Raw genomic sequence first — 20,861 nt, forward strand, 5'->3', positions numbered from 1 at the left:
AAATCTGCTTTTTGAATTGGCAAGTATATCTTTTAAGCAGTTACATATAATACTAATACATTAAATCCTATAACCTTCAGATAAAAACAGGACTCTAGTTTTTCCTGGTCCAGTTTAGAAGACGGCATTGTTAATAACAAAATTCAGCAACTATGTCTTTTTTCTAAACCATGTACTCTAAGAAATTAACTCTGGATAACAGCATGCAATCTCTTGAGTTTCTGTTTCCAACTGATAAAGAAACAAGAGATCTTTTTATATTCTTTATCACTCACTGTTTGGCTTCAAACACTTAAAGAGTTGTGAGAACTCTGGCTTAACGGTAATAGAGCAGATGACCTCTTAAAGTCTTTTCTGGCCCTGTGTTTTAGAATTCTTCATTTGAGAATATTCCAGAGTTTCATATCTGGATTTTTTGTCTGGTTTCACTGATGTTGTTTAATTTAAATGTTATTATGATTTAAGAAACAAACAATAACCATATGTACATATTTTTATATATTTTTTGAGGAATTCGGTAAAGTAAAAATTGTTATTCTTCAGAAAAACAAATGATAAAATATTTTGCTTATAACCTACTTATAAAATCAAAGTCTGTAGGTGAATACTTCTTAAAAATCAGAAAAAAAATTTCCCATCAATCCTTTAAAAAGGCAAGCAATCAAATGTTTATTTTCAATGTAAACCAGAAAAAAACAAGTGTATCTTGAACTTCTATCAGTTTGAGAAGAATCTGTTGCTCATGGTGCTAAACATTAAATTTTAATTTAAAAAATGCAATTTGAAGATAGCAATGCATTTTTTTGGCATACTTGACACATTTTTTCATTTCAAAGTAAATATTTTATACTTCAAAAATGCACACTTTGAAAAAGGTATTTTATGCTTAAATCTCTAATTGAACATTATATTTCTTCATCAGTTTAGCCAGTGACATATGTAGCTGGAAAAAAAAAAGATGTTTCTTGTCTGTGAATAACACAGTAGTTAGCAGAAATCAGTAATTAATGACTGTGTTTGTGGTACCTAAAACCAGAGATTGAAAAAACGTAATGCATTGGAAGTAGCTTCACTAGAGAGCCATTTCAACTTAAACAATATGTGTATGTATGTGTATATATATATATATATATATATATATATATATATATATACACATACATGATTTGGTTAGGAGGGACTCAGCTTTGAGCTGAGTAATTGCAATTGTATTTCTCCCAATAAAACACTTGTTAGCACTTTTGATACCATTTTCAAACAACTAACTCTATTGCTGAACTAATATTAAAGTGATAAATTTCTTTCTTTTAAATGAAGAATGACAGTAGAATATCAGTAGTCTTCAAATGGGAGACGTATCATGACCACTACTGCAAGAAGTTTCTGACGGTATTCCTCAAGAACTAGAAATGTTAAGATTTTTGGATATTGTTTCTTTCAAAAGACTATAAGAAAAATATAGAATTAGAAAATACATCTAATATGTACACAAGAAATAAACCTGGAAGAGCAATGCAAACTTTTAGTGGCAGTTACCTTTGGGAAGGGAAGAGAGATTGGCTGGGAGGGGGCAAGAGTAAAGGTAAGGGGGCACTTTCACTTTTTAATCGATATTCTTCTGGCTTGCTTGAATTTATACCAATGAGAATGTTTCTATTGTGTAATTCTAAAAAGGGTAACCAAAATGTGTTTTGTTTTGTTTTTTGCGGTACGCAGGCCTCTCACTGTTGTGGCCTCTCCCGTTGCGGGGCACAGGCTCCGGACGCGCAGGCTCAGCGGCCATGGCTCACAGGCCCAGCCGCTCCGCGGCACGTGGGATCCTCCTGGACCGGGGCATGAACCCGTGTCCCCTGCATCGGCAGGCGGACTCTCAACCACTGCACCACCAGGGAAGCCCCAAAGTGTGTTTTTAAAAAGAAAGTTAACTGCATTCTACCAAAAAATTAAAAACTGTTAGAATTAATAAATGAATTCAGCAAGTGGAGGATACCAAGTCAACATACAAAAATCAGTTGCATTTTTATATACTAACAGTGAACAATCTGAAAAGGAAAATAATTCCATTTACAATAGCATCAAAAATAATAAAGTACTGGGGAACGAACTTGACCAAGGAGGCAAAAGACTTGTACACTGAAAACTAGAAAACATTGCTGAAAGAAATTAAAGAAGACACAAAGAGTCCATTGACAGATGAATGGATAAAGAAGATATGGCACATATATACAATGGAATATTACTCAGCCATATAAAGAAACAAAATTGAGTTATTTGTAGTGATGTGGATGGACCTAGAGTCTGTCATACAGAGTGAAGTAAGTCAGAAAGAGAATAACAAATACCATATGCTAACACATATATATGGAACCAAAAAAAAAAAGGTTCTGATGAACCTGGGGCAAGACAGGAATAAAGACACAGATGTAGAGAATGGACTTGAGAACATGGGGTGGGGGAAGGGTAAGCTGGGACAAAGTGAGAGAATAGCATTGACATATATACACCACCAAATGTAAAATAGATAGCTAGTGGGAAGCAGCTGCATAGCACAGGGAGATCAACTCTGTGCTTTGTGACCACCTAGAGGGGTGGGATAGCGAGGGTGGGAGTGAGACGCAAGAGGGTGGGGATATGGGGATATATGTAGACATACAGCTGATTCACTTTGTTATACAGCAGAAACTAACACAAGTTTGTAAAGCAACTATACTCCAATAAAGATGTTAAAAAAATGAAATTAAAGAAGCCACAGATAAATGGAAAGACATCCCATATTCATGGATTGGAAGATTTATTGTTAAAATGTCCATACTACCCAAAGTGATCAACAGATTGAATGCAATCCCTGTAAAAATCCCAGTGATTTTTTTTTGGCAGAAGTAGAAAAATTTATCTTAAAATTCATACGGAATTTCAAGACATCCTGAATAGCAAAAACAAGCATGAAAAAGCAGAACAAAATTGGAGGTCTCACACTTCTTGATTTCAAAACTTACTAAAAAGTACAGTAATCTAAACAGTGTGATACTGGCATAAAGACAGACATATAGATCAATGGAATAGAATAGAGAACTCAGAAATAAATCATTGCATATATGGTCAAATGATTTTCCACAGGGTGCCAAGACCATTCAATGAAGAAAGGACAGTCTTTTCAATAGTAACGTTGTGAAAAGTGAGTATCCACCTACAAAAGAATGCAGCTGGACTCTTACCCTACACCATTTACAAAAATTAACACAAAGTGGATCAAAGACCTAAACATATGAGCTAAAACTGTAACACTCTTAGAAGAAAACATAGGGGAAATTTTTCATGGCGTTGAATGTGGCAGTGATTTCTTGGATAAAACACCAAAAGCACCGGCAAAAAAATAAGAAAGGATAAATTGGACTTAATCAAAATTAAAAACTTTTGCACATCAAAGGACACTATCAACATAGTGAAAGGCAACCCACGAATAGGAGATAGTATTTGCAAATTATGTATCTGATAAACAATTAATATCCAGAATATATAAAGACTCCTACAATTCAATGACAGAAAACAAACACTTCTGTTCAAAAATGGGAAAAAGACTTGAATAGAGCCAATAAGCACATGAAAAGATGCTCAGCATCACTAATCATTAGGAAAATGCAAATCAAAACCACAATGAGATACCACGTCACATCCATAGGATGGCTATTATGTAAAAACAGAAAATAAGCAAGTGTTGGCTAGGAGGTGGAGGAATTGGAGCCCTTGTGCACTACTGGTGGGAATGTAAAATGTTGTAGCTCCTATGGAAACCAGTATGGTTGTTCCTCAAATAGTTAAAAATAGAATTATTATATGATCCAGAAAATTCCACTTCTGGGTATAGTACCCAAAATAATTGAAAGCAGGAACTTGAAAGCTATTTGGATATTCATATTCATAGCAGCATTATTCACAATATCCAAAAGGCAGAAGTATCTTGTGTCTATCAATAGATGAATGGATAAACAAAATGTAGTATATCCATACTATGGAATATTATTCAGCCTTAAAAAGGAAGGACAGGGCTTCCCTGGTGGCGCAGTAGTTGAGAATCTGCCTGCTAATGCAGGGGACATGGGTTCAAGCCCTGGTCTGGGAGGATCCCACATGCCGCGGAGCAACCAGGCCTGTGAGCCACAACTACTGAGCCTGCGCGTCTGGAGCCTGTGCTCCGCTACAGGCCGCGATAGTGAGAGGCCCACGCACCGCGATGAAGAGTGGCCCCCGATCGCCACAACTAGAGAAAGCCCTCGCACAGAAATGAAGACCCAGCACAGCAAAAATAAATTAATTAATTAATAAAAAATCCTACCCCCTACATCTTCTTTAAAAAAAAAAAGGAAGGACATTCTGACACATGCTACAGCATGGATTAACCTAGAGGACGTCAGGATAAGTGAAATAAACTAGGCACAACAGACAACTACTGTATGATCCTAGTTATAAGGTAACTGTAGTAGTCAACTTCACAGACACAGAAAGTAGAATGGTGGTTGCCAAAAGCTGGGAGCAAGGGAAATGGGGAGTTAGTGTTTAGTGGATACAGAATTTCAGTTTGGGAAGATGAAAAATATTTTGGAGCTGGATGGTGGTGATGGTTGTACAATAATATGAATGTACTTAATGCCACTGGACTGTACACTTACAATGGTTAAAATGATAATTTTGTTATGTATTATATTTTTCCACAATATTAAAAAGTTAACTGTAAAAGTGTTTGGGGGATATGGTTGCAAGAAAACGGCAGAGCTATAAAAATGCTTGCAAATAATGCACGTTTAAACTTAGGGAAAAGTGAGATATTGCAGCATTTCTCATTTGGGGCAGAATTCTCAAAATCGAATGTCATTTGGATTATTTTGTACAAATATTCCAAGGCTGATTGATCGAAGGTTTAGATATACATGCATTTAGACAATTATCCATAGTAACTTTGGAACTCAAGTTTTGCATTCCTGCTCTGTCTGAAAGCAGGTGGTCAGGCCTAACAAAATTTTCTAACAGCAAGCAAATAAAATTCTGTTATTTGGGAACAAGGGTTTGTTTTTCTTCCCCTCTCTCTTCCACAACGTGTTAAAAGTCCTAGGCCAGGAGCAGTTGCCCCATAATGAAAGAAGGACGTAATTTGTAGCAGGTGGTTCTAATGGTGCCCATAAAATCTGTTGCTCAGTTGTGCAGAAGAGTAGAAAATCAATTAGCAACTACAAGCTTGGGTACTGGTGAGTGACAGGGGTGTCTTAACTCAAACAGGAAATCAGTAATGGAAGAAAATGATTACCAAGGTTGCTAGTGGATATTCCTGGATCTGAGGAGACTGTCCATCTACTGCTCAACCTTCTCAGACAAAAGATGCTGTTGAAAAATACTCGAATGTGAATTGTCACTCAAAGAACAGTATGCCTTGGGTCTTTGTTTCTTATCTGATAAGGTCCGAATGAATAAAAATCAAGAGCTTAGGACACTTCCTGTCTTCAACTTGTATGTCTCATTTTTGAGTCATTGCTCTGGATGCAGACATGTTTGCAAGGCAGTGTTCATGCATGTTAACTGCCTGGGAGAGATGCCTCACTGGGACTAACGTGTAGTACTCGGGGGCTTGACTGGTGACTGAGTAGTATGCCAGCAAAAGGTCACCTGGGGGGCCTAGGAGGTCGAGGAGGGGATGAAAACAAATTTACTCAAGCTATAGATCTGTTTTAGAGTTGGACTACACATCAGCTTTGGCTACTGAATACAGCTTATAAAAAAATTTACAGTATTCACAGCACACTCTCTTATTCAGTTTTGGGGGAAATGAAACATAGTAGGTTGTTTTCTAGATGCTTTCTATCATTTGCATGAGGTCCCCAAAGGATTCTTAGAAAATGAAGTGCTTGAACTCTAACAGGTTTCTGCCTTACTTGGGTCACTTTGGCACTATGAGTTATCTGTAATGTCACTTTGAGTTTGTCCATTTATTGTGTTATTCCACTTTCTTCACTTGTTTCATGTGTTTATGTTCTATCTCTTTCGCTGCTGGCCTGCAAGTGGCACCTGGGCAACTGCACTATACCTTTTATTTTTATTTATTTTTTTGTACAGCATGCCAGTGTTTAATATGATGCCTCTCACAGTATAGATTTTCAATAAATAATTTTCTAATAAACTTTCTTTTTAATTTATTTTTGGCTGTGTTGGGTCTTCGTTGCTGTGCGCAGGCTTTCTCTAGTTGCGGTGAGCGGGGGTTAGTCTTCCTTGCAGTGCGTGGGCTTCTCGTTGCGGTGGCTTCTCTTGTTGTGGAGCATGGGCCCTAGAGCGCACAGTCTTCAGTAGTTGTGGTGTGTGGGCTCAGTAGTTGTGGCTCGTGGGCTCCAGAGTGCAGGCTCAGTAGTTGTGGCACACGGGCGTAGTTGCTCCGCGGCATGTGGGATCTTCCTGGGCCAGGGCTCGAACCTGTGTCCCCTGCATTGGCAGGCAGATTCTTAACCACTGCGCCACCAGGCAAGTCCCTCTAATAAACTCTTGACTGTTGATTTTTGCATAGTCAGATAACATATGAAAAGTAGTTAACACAGTGCCAGGTATGTGATAGACACTCAATGAATATTACACACAAAAAAAGAAAGAATAAGATGTAAAAACAGGTGAAATAATTAAGCCTTCTTCTTCAGTGAAAAACATTGTAATTAACGAAAGAGCATATCTTCATTGGTCAAGATCCTGAATAAAGTCCAATGTTGACTCACTGACTGGAGGACTTCTAGCCCAAGGTACTCTCGAAAGCTTGTGGGTGGGTGAACAAGGCTGAGGATAAAGGCTTTCTTCTGCCTGGTAGCTATTCTGGGAAGGAGAAAGGAGAACTAAAAACAACACTGAGATACATCAGAAGTGGTGCTGTGCCCCGAAGAAAGGGTTTCTTGAGCATAAAATATTTCACCCGGCAATTTATTTTGCCAAATGCGGTCAGTCTATCCGTGTGAGTGTGTGTGTGTGTGTGTGTGTGTGTGTGTGTGTGTGCATTCCTGTGCATTGTTTGGAGGAAAGACTGGGACAGAAGGTAAGAGGTAAGAGGAGGAAGGAAACACTGGCGGCTTTGAACGTTGACTTCCCATGTGGGGAGATCAGAGAAAGCACACAGAATTCCTCCTGCAGGTTAGACCTTCATGTGAAGGGGTTTCTAGATAAAACCATAGCACCAGTTGTCCTGATTCCTGGTCTTCAACAGATTTTTTTAAAGGCAATGACCTCGGTAAAAAAGCAAGTGTCTTGCTTTGTGGGTATAATTTTCCATGGAACCACTGAAGAGTTCTACCTTGATTCTGTCTTCAGCCTGGAGGAGTCTGTCTCCCAGCTCTCACTGTCCTCCTGGCATTGATAGTGACACTGAGGTCTCTTCTGATGCTGGTACTTTTATCCCTTGCTACACATCTGTAACATGTTGCAAATTGTATGGAGTGTAAAAAGGGCACAGTTTCTGTGTTTGTATGGTAGAGATACCTGTGCATAGAGAAATCTAAATCTAAACAAACGTAGACCTAAGAAGCAATGGGGAAGGATTTGAAAATCCTCCACAGTTTAGTTTTACTTACTTTTGTTCTAAAAAAATTCCACATGACTCATACACATTACATTTAAAAAACACTTCATATTTAAATAACATATTTCTTTTCTATTACAAGCACTTAGATAAAATATCATTACAACTGAATATATGAGCAAAGCTAGGTAATTAAGAAATCTTTATGGAAAATAAAAGACATCTTAAATTTTACTATTTGTTACTCAAAAATCAATTTAAAATTAACATTGTAGGGGCTTCCCTGGTGGCGCAGTGGTTGAGAGTCTGCCTGCCGATGCAGGGGACACGGGTTCATGCCCCGGTCCAGGAAGATCCCACATGCCGCGGAGTGGCTGGGCCCGTGCGCCATGGCCGCTGAGCCTGCGCGTCCGGAGCCTGTGCTCCGCAACGGGAGAGGCCACAACAGTGAGAGGCCCGCGTACCGCAAAAACAAAACAAAACAAAACAAAAAAATTAACATTGTATGGTTTAAATTCATCTAAATCAATAATTTAAATAACTTAATACTCTGTTGTACAGTACACTTTAGATTTTCACTAGTTACTGATTGTGGCTAGATTTTATCATTCCAAGAATCCTCACAGCAAAAAAGCACTGCATGTTTCTGATAGAAAATTTCTATTTTACCTGTTTGTAATGGTTACAAGTGCAGGAGGACAGTAGTAACCACTGGAGGCGTGGTCAAAGCTTCGAAGGACCGTGTCAATTTTGTAACAGAATCCACCATGTCTCTCCCATCCCTTAAACAAGGAAAATGAAAATTAAGGACACAATCTGATTAAGTTAAATAGTAAAATATATATATTTTTGGTGTATTCTCATTTACCAGTTTCTTCTCTGACCCACTCAAAACTCAAAACTTGAATGTTTGTCTTGATATATTTATTCTATCTGCCATTAGCTACAGCCACTTCTACATTTATTTAATTAATTCTTAAAACCTAAATGGTTTAACTAATTTAAAATCTTTAAGCCCAAAACCTTAAAAGAAAATTAAAGAAAAGGGACATTCACTCAAGATCTTTCCTTCTCTCCTTTCCTCTTTCTCTCTCTCTCTCTCTCTCTCTCTCACACACACACACACACACACACACACACACACACACTCTCTCTCTCTCTCTCTCTCTCCTTCTCTCTCTCTCTGTTCAGACTAATAAGATTTACTGTAAATGGTTCCTATGGGATGGTAAAAATCGAACATGTTGGCTTTAAGGACAGAATGCATGGGTTCGAATCCTGGCTCCACCATCATGTGACCTTATTTAATCTCTATGTGTCTTAGTTTTCTCCTCTGTAAATATGGATAATAATAGTATTCATGGGGTTGTTCTGAGAATCAAGGGGAGAAAATGCAGGCAGAGACCCCAGAATAGAGCCAGGAACTCGGTATGAGCAAAGAGGACATAAGTATCTAGATAATACTGTACTGTTTGTTTTTTTTTTAAGGGTCTTTCATACTGCTTATTTCATGTTATCCCACTGAGATTAGGGACTTAGATAATCTAAGTCAGAGACTAGTGGATAAACTGGCCTGGAACCTAATTTTGGTGCAATCCAGAATGGTTTCGTCTGGATTGTCAAGCTTCCAAATAGAAATTGGCTAAAATATATATATATACTTTTTGGTAAAGATTACTCCTTAGTCAACTGGCTAGCCTTTTAGAGAGAAAGCAAACAAGCTTTGGCATCTAGACAAAAAATGACAAACGTGTATGTCTAAGCCCTGGAAGCAAAGAAGAGTGGCTCTATTCTTTAAAATCATACAATACAGGAGACATGGGTTCATTAGTCTTCTATATTTCAACTTAGTTATTTTAGTTCTTTCTCTTCCAATATTATAAAATCATATCACTTCTATCAGTCTATTTTTATGTATTCACCAGTTTTAAAATACACTTCATTTTGTGTCATGCCAATACTTGCCAGATTTTGATCAGATATAAAATGATTTCTGCTATACTACTCAGAAAATGTCTCAACCTTGCAGTAAATTAGAGAAAAATCTTATTTTAGAAATAAGCTATTTTAGTTCAAAACATTATTAAATGAGGCGTGGATCACAGGAGCACCACATCCAGCCCACCAGGATGTGCTCTGAATTCACCCCCTTAACGTCTCTCCCCAGCCTTATATGTGTGAGTAATTGACAGTGTCAGCCAGAACCCCTCCGTGGGTCACTCCAGAGGGGGCAGGGAGGTTAGACTGCTTTTGTATTTGGAAGGACAGGAGGAGGAAGGCTGACAATTTGACCTTTCTGACAAAGTACTCCTTCTTCATTAGTGGTTTTTAGATCATAGGCTGCTTAGCAAAACAAAAAACCCAAGAACTTGAACAGGCTCAAGGAAAGAGGGGGAAATGTGGCATAGTAATAACCGGAAAACAAAGACTCTACTATAAGCCTTTGTCCACACAATGAAAGCGGGAAGAATAATTGATTGTATTTGTGAATATCCTTTGTACATGAGGTGCCGTTTCATTTTACATGAAATCATGATGGTGACAGTACTGAAACGATTGCTCATATTATCTAGTCCCCCAAAAGTGACTCAGATGGAAATAAAATTTTAAAAAATTTCTGCTTTGAAATTATCCAGACTTATTTTATAAGTTGGTTTTGCATGTGCAGACTGTTTAGAGAATTGCACTGAAGCAGATGGCTAAAAGAAAGGAAACTTTCGAAACCATATTCATAGATGCAAAAAGAAATTAATGGAATTTCGCCATAAGAGTAAAGAACTGGCTCTGAACCCAGAATCCTTAAATATTGATAAGGCTGGTCAGAAAGAGGGAAGCAGTATACAAAAGTTTAGATAGAACATCAGTTGTTTCTGCTGTGTAAGAAGTTAATTACTCTTTCGACACAAATAAAACATGTTGAGTTGCATTGAAAGCCACTGTAGGATGGATTTTTTTCAATATTTCTGATCAGATAGAGATTAGATCAGTGATCAGTAATAACTAATTCAGGAAATGTAATCATTAGGTAAGACGTCTGGTCACATGTCAGCTATGGCACATGTATTGTTCAGCTGAAGTGTGAAGAGTAACTAATATGCTTACACATTGATGAATGAATCAAATGCAGGTTCTGAAGAGAGGGGTTATCGTTTAATTGGAACATAAGTAACTGGATTAGAAGAGAAAATAATTAAAAGAGAATTGCATAAAAACCAGATTTGTGAACATTTTGAGACTCACACAGCATAAAAATCTCCAATAGTTAAATCCAAAATTTTTAGGGGTGTGTGTGTGTGTGTGTGTGTGTGTGTGTGTGTGTGTGTGATAAGAGAGAGAGGGAATGCATGTGCTAAGGACACTGATAGATAAATTTTTTGTAACACAGCAGAATATTGAACGTATTTTAAGAAATTTAAGACAGATTATTTTCTTCCTTTAAAGTTTAAACCTAAAGTATGTTTTTTTATTATTTTTAGTACTGAAAATAGTACTTTAAGTACCAAAAATAGTTTATTACTTAAAATACAATGTATTTTTATTATCCCTTTCCTAAATAACAAATGTGTTGCAAACATGCACTTCTCTTTCTTATTGTATTTTATTCAAATATTCAAGTTTAAGAAAAGTGAAAAGGAAAACAAGACTCTGGGTGCAGAAGGTCACTCTGACTCAAAGGAATGCATTTGCTTTCACTCTGACAGTCTTCACTGGAAGACAATGAAGACCACGTGTGAGACAGTGTATCACATGATAGGCATTGTTTATACAGATGGTATAACAGGATCATTTACATTTCTTATCTCAAAAGAAAACTAGTCTTGGGTGGAAATAGATGGTAAGACAACAATCCTTCCAAGAGCTGTAAATCTTTCATGTGCCCCTAGCTGATAATTGTTTGGCTTGTTACAATAGCCCACTCAGAAAAAAAAGAAGGGAAGGAAAGAAGAAAGGAAGGGAAGGAGGGGAAAGAGAGAGAGGAGGAAGCCAAGGCAGGAAAGAGAGGGAGAGAGATTCACTTTAATTTGATGGTGGATAAATCAGTCTGGTTATGAAGTCCCTGCAGTGTTCACAGTTCTTACCTTTTGGCAACCTGATTCAGTGTCAGAAAGGACACGGCCTGTTTTCTTACAAACGTAAAAAAGTGTTTCTTTGCAATTTTTAACTTTCCAGTGTCCCTCCTAAGAGGAAAAATATTACAAGATGAATGAATACACTGCATTATTGATGCTGATAGTCAAAGTCAATAATTCTGAATTAAAATATTAATAATGCATGTTTCAAGGGGGCATAATGTGTCAGGATCTTGTGTTAGAAAAGGTTGATTCTCTACATACGAGTGGGAGGTCTGGCTTTACATTAAACTGCTCTCAGTATTTTGTTAAAGATGGGATAAGTAGTGATTCTCAATCTTTTTTGTGCACTGGAATCACCTGGAGGGGTTACTAAAACACAGTTGATTGGGATCCGTGTGTCTCATTCAGTAAGTCAGGTGGGACCTGAGAATTTGTATTTCTAACGAGTTTTTAGCTGATGTGAATGCTGCTGGTCTGGGGGCCACACTTTGAGAACCACTTATATGAAACTATTCCCCTGACCAAGTGAGAATGCTGCTGCTTCTCTCCAATCACTTCTAGGTGTTAAATTGAATGCTTCGCTGCTTACCTGATGCTGTATAAACCTGATGCTGGGGAAATGCCTGGAAAGCACCATGAATCACCCGAGATAACATTATCATAGCTGAACTTCATGTTCAACCCCCAGTACCCTTCTTCATCATGAATTCTCCAAAGCCCCACTCCATTTCCTCTTTATATGACGGGCAGATACCTTCATGTCTTCTCCTAGTTCTAATGAAGGCTGTTCTCATATCCTTCATTGATGATGAAATACAATAACTGCTAACTGATTAAAATTTTATCCTCCCAAAGGATTTTTTATTTTAACACAAACCAGACCTTTAGGCTAAAACCACACAATTTAAATTTTCACACAATTCAAATTCAAAATTTAGGTATCTCAGGCATGCAGGGTTTTAGGTGAGTAGAGAGCTCTTCCATGACCCTCAGAAACATACTATGTAGGAGGCTGACACCTTCACCTGTAAGAGCAGCCTTGTAGCCCATCCCCATGGAGTCTCCAGCAAACCATCCAGTTATAGGATATTGTCAGGCATGCTATAGTTGTTTAGTAACCATTGGATGGACAGATGAATGGTTACCAACCTCTCAGATTCAAATTGAGGTATCGACCATGTTTAGGTAACTAGTTAATTATAATAATTACATTCATATTGAGTTCAACTTTAGGGGAATAAGTGTCACTTTTTATGCATCTACTGTTTAAGGAGCTACTGAGTTGCTAAAAAGGGGCCACAAAATACCACATTTACAGCAGCATTGTTCTAATACATCCAATAATATCAATACCTATCCTCACTCTCTTAAAAACAACTTCTCGGTCCAAATGTTGGCTCCTGCTTTGTGAGTATGCTAAGTGAAATACCCATGTCTGTCAAATAAAAAAGGAGAATGTCAATAGGAAATTAAGATCCCCTTAATTATATAAAAACTAATGAACCAATAAAGCATCAAATACTGTAGAATAAACTACAGTGGTTTTCAGCAGAGTAACACCCCAAACAAACATTTGGAGAGGTCATTGTTCCCCCTCAAGTGTGACTCTGAGACACTGCCTGAGCACTATCATTGTAACTGCATGGATTTGTGACAGCCTTGAAAGATAAAGCAGTGAAATGTGTCATAAAAGTAAGTGCTTAAAAAAAAAAAAAAGTAAGTGCTTAGACATTTCCCATGTTTGGCTGGCACAATCACTTTGTCAAGCTACTTAAGTAACATTTAATAAACTGCTTCTTGGGGGAACTTGATATGGTATCCTGGTGTCTTAAAAGAGTAAGCATGCCTACCAAATCCCAATAACCTCCTAAAACTTCACCAGTGAGTTCAGTAGCTATCGGATCAAAGAGATTGTCTATTCTAAACATATTTAAAAAACCCTTCAAATGGCTTGGGATTAAACAAATTCTGTATAATCAGAGGTTTTAGATAAATGAGAGACTAGCACATAAAGGTAAGTGTAATGTTAAGGTCACTGGGACCATCACATTCATGTGAAGAAAACAGCAAGGTTTTCCATTGATTTGCAGTTTTCAAAGAGGTTACATGCAGTTTTGAAATCCTTTTATGTTAAGAAGATAATGGAGCTTAAAAACCATCACCTTCCAGAGTAATTTCCGAACTCCTTGGTTCTTCCCCTCATCTTTACCAGGGTGGTCAGTGGCACCCCCATCCACCAAAATGGTAGGTGCTCAAACCAAAAACCTACCTGTCTCTCACCCCCACGTCTGCTTTAGCAACAATTCCTGTCTTCTAGAGGATCCTTGAATCTGTCTTCTTGTCTCCATATTCACTACTCTAATGCAACCACAGGAGTAGCCTCCAAACTGGTTTCTCTGCTTCCACTCTCTTCTCTCCAATCAATTCTCTATGTAGCAGCCACAATTGCTCTTAAAATGTAAATCAGATCATGCTTTCATCTACTTGAAGCCCTTTAGTGGGTCCTATCCCAGGCCCAGAAGCCTCACATTTTTGCATTCTTCCTGCCCCATCTCCTACCACCTTTCACCATCCATACCTCCACACCATCCTGGTCTCCTTTTTGATTATCAAACATGGCAAGCCTTGGCCTGCCTTTGGGCAGTTGCCCACTGCCTGGAATGTTCTCCTGCTCTTCAAGAGATTTTTTTTTGTTGTTCAAGTCCCAGCTTAAATGTCACCTCTTCAGAGAGCCCTCCTTGACTGTCTTGTCTGAAGTAGCTGTCCCAACCCAAGTTTCTCACCATCTTGAACCTATGTCCTCAGAGCTATTATCACAACTCTAATTACCATGTGTTTTTAGTGTGTATATGTTTTACTGCTTAGTGTGGAAGCCCCAGGCACTGTGCCTGTCTTGGTCTCTGCCACAGCCCAAGTCCCTGGCACAGGTGGCCCTCAGTACAAGTCCAGCAAAATGAACATTGAACAAATGGATCAACTTACAGATTGCTCCACTGAGACACATAGCTGGCTTGTATTTGGAAAAATTTGGGGCTCAAGTGTGTGCCAATTAGTAAAGATGACTGAGGAGCCATCAGACCATTCAAAGGAAACTGGAATTTTATTGTTGCTCAAACCAATCCATGTTTCTGATGCATTTTCTGCAAGAGATAAACGTAAATTACTTACAAGAATCCTAGTATCTGCAAAGGTGATAACACAGAGGGGCTATTACCAATATATACCACTTTGCATGTGATTCCTTCTTTGTTTCTTCTTGGAATGAAACCTGTTTAAGTTTTGGTATAAAATACCTGCTTAAACCCTTCGCCCCTTATCTATCTAGATCTGCTCAACATAGGCCTTATAAGTGAGGCAGAGTGTCAGTGAAAGCTAGGGCAAGGACAAAGCTTAAGCAAGTCAGATTGCCAGGACTCTAGTTAGTTCGTGCTACAGTATGGAAAGTAGATCTGCAAAGTCTGGTTTTTCTTCTACCCCGAAAAAGGAAAAATAGGAAGGTCAATCAAATTAAGAAAAGGCACTTAGAAAAAAACCTTTTAATGATGTCTAGCTTTACTTTTTTTCTTTTGGCTAGGGAAAAAAAAGGAGCAGAAATTCTTAGAAACATTGAATAGGAGCAGTGGGGTTGCTGGAAAAGTAAATAAAATAAAGCTTGCCAGTCTAGGTAGGGAGAAAAGACCCTCGGTGGCTGGGAGAGTGTTCCAGTGCCCCGCTGACACAGAGGCAGCCACAGGATTCAATCCCAAATGCGAAGGGTGAGGAACAATGACAGAAGGAGTTTTGTTTTCACTCCAAACTAAAACCTAACATTGAAATAGAGTAGACGCCGGATTTTTCCACTAAAAAAAGATTTACTCTCAGTCAATGATTTCAATGTTTTCCAGCAGAATTCTATGTCCATATATGACATAGGTAGGGGCAGATCTGCTCTGGTGGGTAAAGCTGGGTGGAGGCCTCAGAGCTTGGAACCCCTGAGCATGCTACACAGCTTGAAAAACACCACACCAAATAAATTACCCATTTTCACTGGCTAAAGTTATTTTAATATAATCATTTTTGTAAGGAATTTCCTTTATTGCTTGGATTACATGGCCACAGCACATTACTGCTATCTAGTGCTCATTATGCTAAATTACAGGTTCAGGTTTTTTTAAATTAGAAATTTCAGGAAATGACCTTTCCCCCTTAAAAACCCCAAAAATGAAAACATGTAATATCTGGCATCTATGAGATGTTACAAAGTTTCTGAATATGTATTTTGTAAAAATTCAGTGTATTTTCACTCCTGGATATTATTTGGAAATTTCAGATACATGTGCTATAAAGAATCAATTTTAAATAGCTTAATTTCTTTTCAACTTCACTAATAAAGAGAGTTACTACATTAGTTTCATACTTCTTAAACCAAAGACACTTGGCACTCACCATCTCCAAGGAGGGTTACAAGAAACTCCACTTCTGCTAACGAATCTATGTCTATTAATGCACTGTTATTGGACTGGCAAGAATGCAAAGCTTCATTCCAGGTCTTTTTTTCTTTCTGAAGTTTATAACAATTACGATTGTGGGGATTCCAACCAGGCTCACAGTGGGTAGCATAATATTTCCAAGCATCGTTTTCTTTTTGAACCAACAAAAAACAAAGTTATTTACCACAATTGTTTTAACATTACTTATTACCCCCAATATAAATCACCATTAATATATAATTATTTTTTTAAATTTGAAAAACAGAAGCATATGATACAATAAGATATGGATCATAGCATTCTAGATCTTCAGACTTGAAAAGGATCCCATCTATGATCTGGATCTAGGATCTAATGGATCTCAGTGCTTCATTTTCCAGATGAGCTATCTAAGGCACAAAGAGGTTAAGGAGACTTGATAAAGGTCATACAACCAAAGTGAGAGTCAGGGCTAGATATAAAATTTAGCATTTAGAGCTACCCATTTAAAAAAACCTTTTTACACTAAAAAAGGAGTATTATGGAACACAATTTAAATGCTTTTTAAAGGATTTTATATACAGTATTAGGTGGGGGGGGGTAGATAGTTATTCTCAGCAGAAAAGAATCTGAAATTCTGACTGCTTTATCTAGAGCAGAGATGATAGCTTTTATTTTGGGGGTCAGGCTTAGTGCCTCTGATGTCCCTCTGGGTTCATATGGACTCTGGGTTTGACTTACGGTAAAATAATGCCATGATTCTTTAACACTGGCAGGGAAGGCAGCTGTGTGCATGCCAACTTTGGCTCTCCTCTTCCAGGAGCTTGCCCCCAGCCTGATGACAGCATTTTTACTTTATTTTATTAACCACAACTGGGTGCCTCCCTTAAGCACTAACTTAGTTAGAAACAACTTCACTGCTAATTTGGGAAACAAGACATTCTTTTAAAATTACTTCTAGGACTCTGACAGCTATTAGAATCACAGTGGATGAATGTTAGAATATTTAGATAGATAGATAATATCAACCTAAAAACACAGTCACAGAACCCCTTGAAAAAATGAACCCTAAACTTCACTCTAGAGGTAAGATAAAAAGATAAAAGAGGAACTTCTCTGATTGACGTAAGGGTGGAGATAAGGAAGGAACCTGGGGACCCTGGATTCACAGTTGGAAGACACTGGACTAGATCATCAAAAGTACTTTTTGGACTTGAAACAACAGCAAATAATCCAAACAAACTTAGCTTAGCTGCCATCATTTCTGGTCTTCTGACCTCAATTAATAGATCAGGAGAGCAAATAAAATTGAAGAAAAGAAGGATAGCAGGAGGCAGTGCAGGAGGGCATAAGAAAAAAAAATGAAGACAGAAGAAATTGAGGCAGGAAAATGAAAGGAAAAGAGGGAGGGACAGGACAATAACAGCGATAGCAATGTCAGCACATTCTTGACATAATGAAAAAATCTCTTTGTAAAAAAATGATGAGATGCTTCTTCTCCTCACCCCCATATTCTACAATATCTTTAGACTTAGCTACTTAAAGGAAAATAAAAGTTAAAGCTTACTTGTAAGAGGGTGTGGAGAAAAGGGAACCCTCCTACACTGTTGGCAGGAACGTAAATTGGTACAAGCATTATAGAGAACAGTAAGGAGGTTCCTTAAAAAGCTGAAAATAGAGTTATCATATGATCCTGCAATCCCACTCCTGAAAACTCCAGAAAAGAGGAAAACTCTAATTCAAAAAGATACATTCATCCCAATGTTCATAGCAGCACTCTTTACAGTAGCCAAGATATGGAAGCAACCTAAATGTCTGTCAACACATGAATGGATAAAGAAGATATGGTACATATATACAATGGAGTACTACTCAGCCATAAAAAAGGATGAGATAATGCCATTTGTAGCAACATGAATGGACCTAGAGATTATCATACTAAATGAAGTAAGTCAGAAAAAGACAAATATCATATGATATCACTTATGTGTGGAATCTAAAAAAATGATACAAATGAACTTACTTATAAAAGAGAAATAGACTCACAGACATTGAAAACAAACTTATGGGTATCAAAGGGGAAAGGTGGGGGGGATAAATTAGAAGATTGGGATTAACAGATACACACTACTCTATGTAAAATAGATAAACAGCAAGGACCTACTGTATAGCACAGGGAACTATATTCAGTATCTTGTCATAACCTATAATGAAAAAGAATCTGAAAAAGAATATATATATATATATATATATATATATATATATATATATACACACAACTAAATCACTTTGCTGTACACCTGGAACTAACACAATATCGTAAATTAACATAACATAATATCGTAAATTAAAAAGCTTAATTGGGGACTTCCCTGGTGGTGCAGTGGTTAAGAATCTGCCTACCAGTGCAAGGGATATGGGTTCGATCCCTGGTCCCGGAAGATCCCACATGCGTGGAGAAACTAAGCCCGTGAGCCACAACTACAGAGCCTGCGCTCTAGAGCCCGCAAGCCACAACTACTGAAGCCCGCGTGCCCGTGCTCCACAACAAGAGAAGCCACCACAATGAGAAGCCCACGCACGTCGATGAAGAGTAGCCCCTGCTCGCCGCAACTTGAGAAACCCCGCACACAGCAACGAAGACCCAACGCAGCCAAAAAATAAATAAATCTATAAAAAATAAAATAAAAAAGCTTAACTGTGAGGGATAATATTTTAGAAAGATAATTCAGATTATTATTTTAAATGTAGAGTTGTTTCTAATTATGCTGGTAATGATTCTTTAAAAATGGTTATGTTTTTATCTCTACTTCCTGAGTTCAGACATTAATTCCATAGAAACTAAGAAGAAGTAATAGATCTTAAGAATAGAAATAACTGAGCTTCAGGTACTAGATTGTAATTATGTGGTATTTAAGTCTTAGGTACACCTAAAAGTTTTGTTTGTTATTTCAAGGAGGAAGTATTACTAATAAGAGATATAGAGTATGATAGGAGATCAATGAAGTAAATAATTTTATAAAACTATTTTCTAATTCATATGTTTAATTTCTAGGGTAACCATAAATAAATAAAGCTCAACTAGAATAGAAAATGAAGCATATCTTGTTTTCCTGAGGCAGAATGAATAAGAAAGCAAAGTTTTTAAAAAGAGAGGGAGAAAATGTTTTCTATACTTAGGTTATTTTGCTTTAGTTTTTAGTAAAAACCTAAATGCATTTATTAAATTTATGGTGCCTTTGGAATAACAGATCTTATCTTGTTACACATTTTTATTCATATAAAAACTAGCCTTAGCTAAGTTTAAATTATTAGCAAAAAATAAAAGACTTTGAATATATTGAGAGGGCAAGTAAGCAACTTACTTATAAAAACAGCTTAAAATAAAAACACTCACCAACTACTTCGTGATCAGTATGGTTTAGATATTTTTTACATATGTAAGGCAAAGTGGACTCACAATCCCGACTTCTCCAGGCATTTGACATAAATGCATTAAAAGTTCCACAGTGATATTCAACAAATGGCTCAAAATTTATTTCTGAAAATACAATGTGTGTGTACTTAATGTTAGAAGCAAAAGCAGTTAGTTCAATATATACTGAAATGTAGTTTTAGCATCAAGGAGACAGCCCTTCTCTTTGGCATATGTAGTAAATCCTATAAGATATTATATTTATGATTTTGCAGTTGAAGTCCAGGCATGACAATGAAATGATTTCCCAAAGATAGCAACAGCTGATTTTATTGTTTTAAGGTAGAGAGATATTTTTCAATCTGTTGCTATTTTTTTTTCACAAAATGCAATCGTACTTTATTATATTTTCTAGTTATTCAAGGTTCAACTATAACAATCTTTTAAACAACACATTTAAACAGAATGTGAGTGCGTTGTATTACACAGTTAATATAATTGACTTAGAATCCATAAGAAAAACCAATTTTCCTTTTTTTGTGTGAGACATACTGATGTAAGACAGTAATTGATCATATCTTTGGAGGGCAAAGGTTAACTGAAGAGAGAGGAAATTGACTAGGAGAGAGTGGGAAAAAATATACGAAAACAATCTGTACATAAACATCTACTTCTGAGATTTAATTTCTTATCTCTGTTGCTATTTTTAAAACAACTGACTAGAATCTTGGTTTTGACCCAAATCCTCCTGCACCCTTGGCTTACCTTCTCGGCCTCCATTTTCTCGTTTAGAAAAGCGTGCCTTATAGAAATTCAATCAGGCTTTAAAAATGTTTATAAGCCACTTTCACAATAACACGTCGTATACATATGTGGGAAATATTGCTATTTTAGGCTATGGGACGATGCCACCTGTTGAAGGTAAACAAAACGCTGCAGGTACCTGGGTTCCAGTTCAGATAGTTGAGTGGTGTTCTATCCGACCACTGCCAACCAGCATTTTCATCTAGCTGATTCAGACCTATCCATACTTCCACTGCTTCATTGCCAAAGTGCTCTGAAATAAGAGAAATACGGAGTTTCAAAAAAAATATCAATGTTACACGTCTTTCTTGTTTTCCTGTTCCTGGGGCATGGAGTCATAAATTAACTCCATCAATGGCAGAAAAGAGTTTAAGTGCTACTAAACCCCACCCTGGTGCTTCAGAGTAAAAAAAGCCAGCCTGAGAAACATGGCAGTCTCCTAAAGGCTCACTGACAGCAACTGTGCAGTGTTTAATCTAAGCATACAGGAATGCTGCCTCTCAACGGTCGTCAATCCATCAACAGTTCATGGTTTCAAATCTGAGACCGTCTGACCTGTGTGAGCTTACCCACTTGAGGGTTTT

At 37.4% G+C, this 20,861-nt stretch overlaps 1 protein-coding gene across 1 annotated transcript in view; it reads right to left on the reverse strand.

Moving 5' to 3' along the window:
* The window catches only part of PLA2R1 (phospholipase A2 receptor 1), a 108,807-nt gene that overhangs the window by 53,989 nt on the left and 33,957 nt on the right, over nucleotides 1-20,861 (reverse strand). Inside the window, 6 exon segments of the mRNA XM_065880141.1 lie at nucleotides 8,207-8,319; nucleotides 11,617-11,715; nucleotides 14,593-14,750; nucleotides 16,036-16,230; nucleotides 19,456-19,599; nucleotides 20,417-20,530. Of these exon segments, the coding sequence (XP_065736213.1) occupies nucleotides 8,207-8,319; nucleotides 11,617-11,715; nucleotides 14,593-14,750; nucleotides 16,036-16,230; nucleotides 19,456-19,599; nucleotides 20,417-20,530 (823 nt within the window).

Source organism: Phocoena phocoena, chromosome 7 (assembly GCF_963924675.1).
Source record: "Phocoena phocoena chromosome 7, mPhoPho1.1, whole genome shotgun sequence".
NCBI classification, from domain to species: domain Eukaryota; kingdom Metazoa; phylum Chordata; class Mammalia; order Artiodactyla; family Phocoenidae; genus Phocoena; species Phocoena phocoena.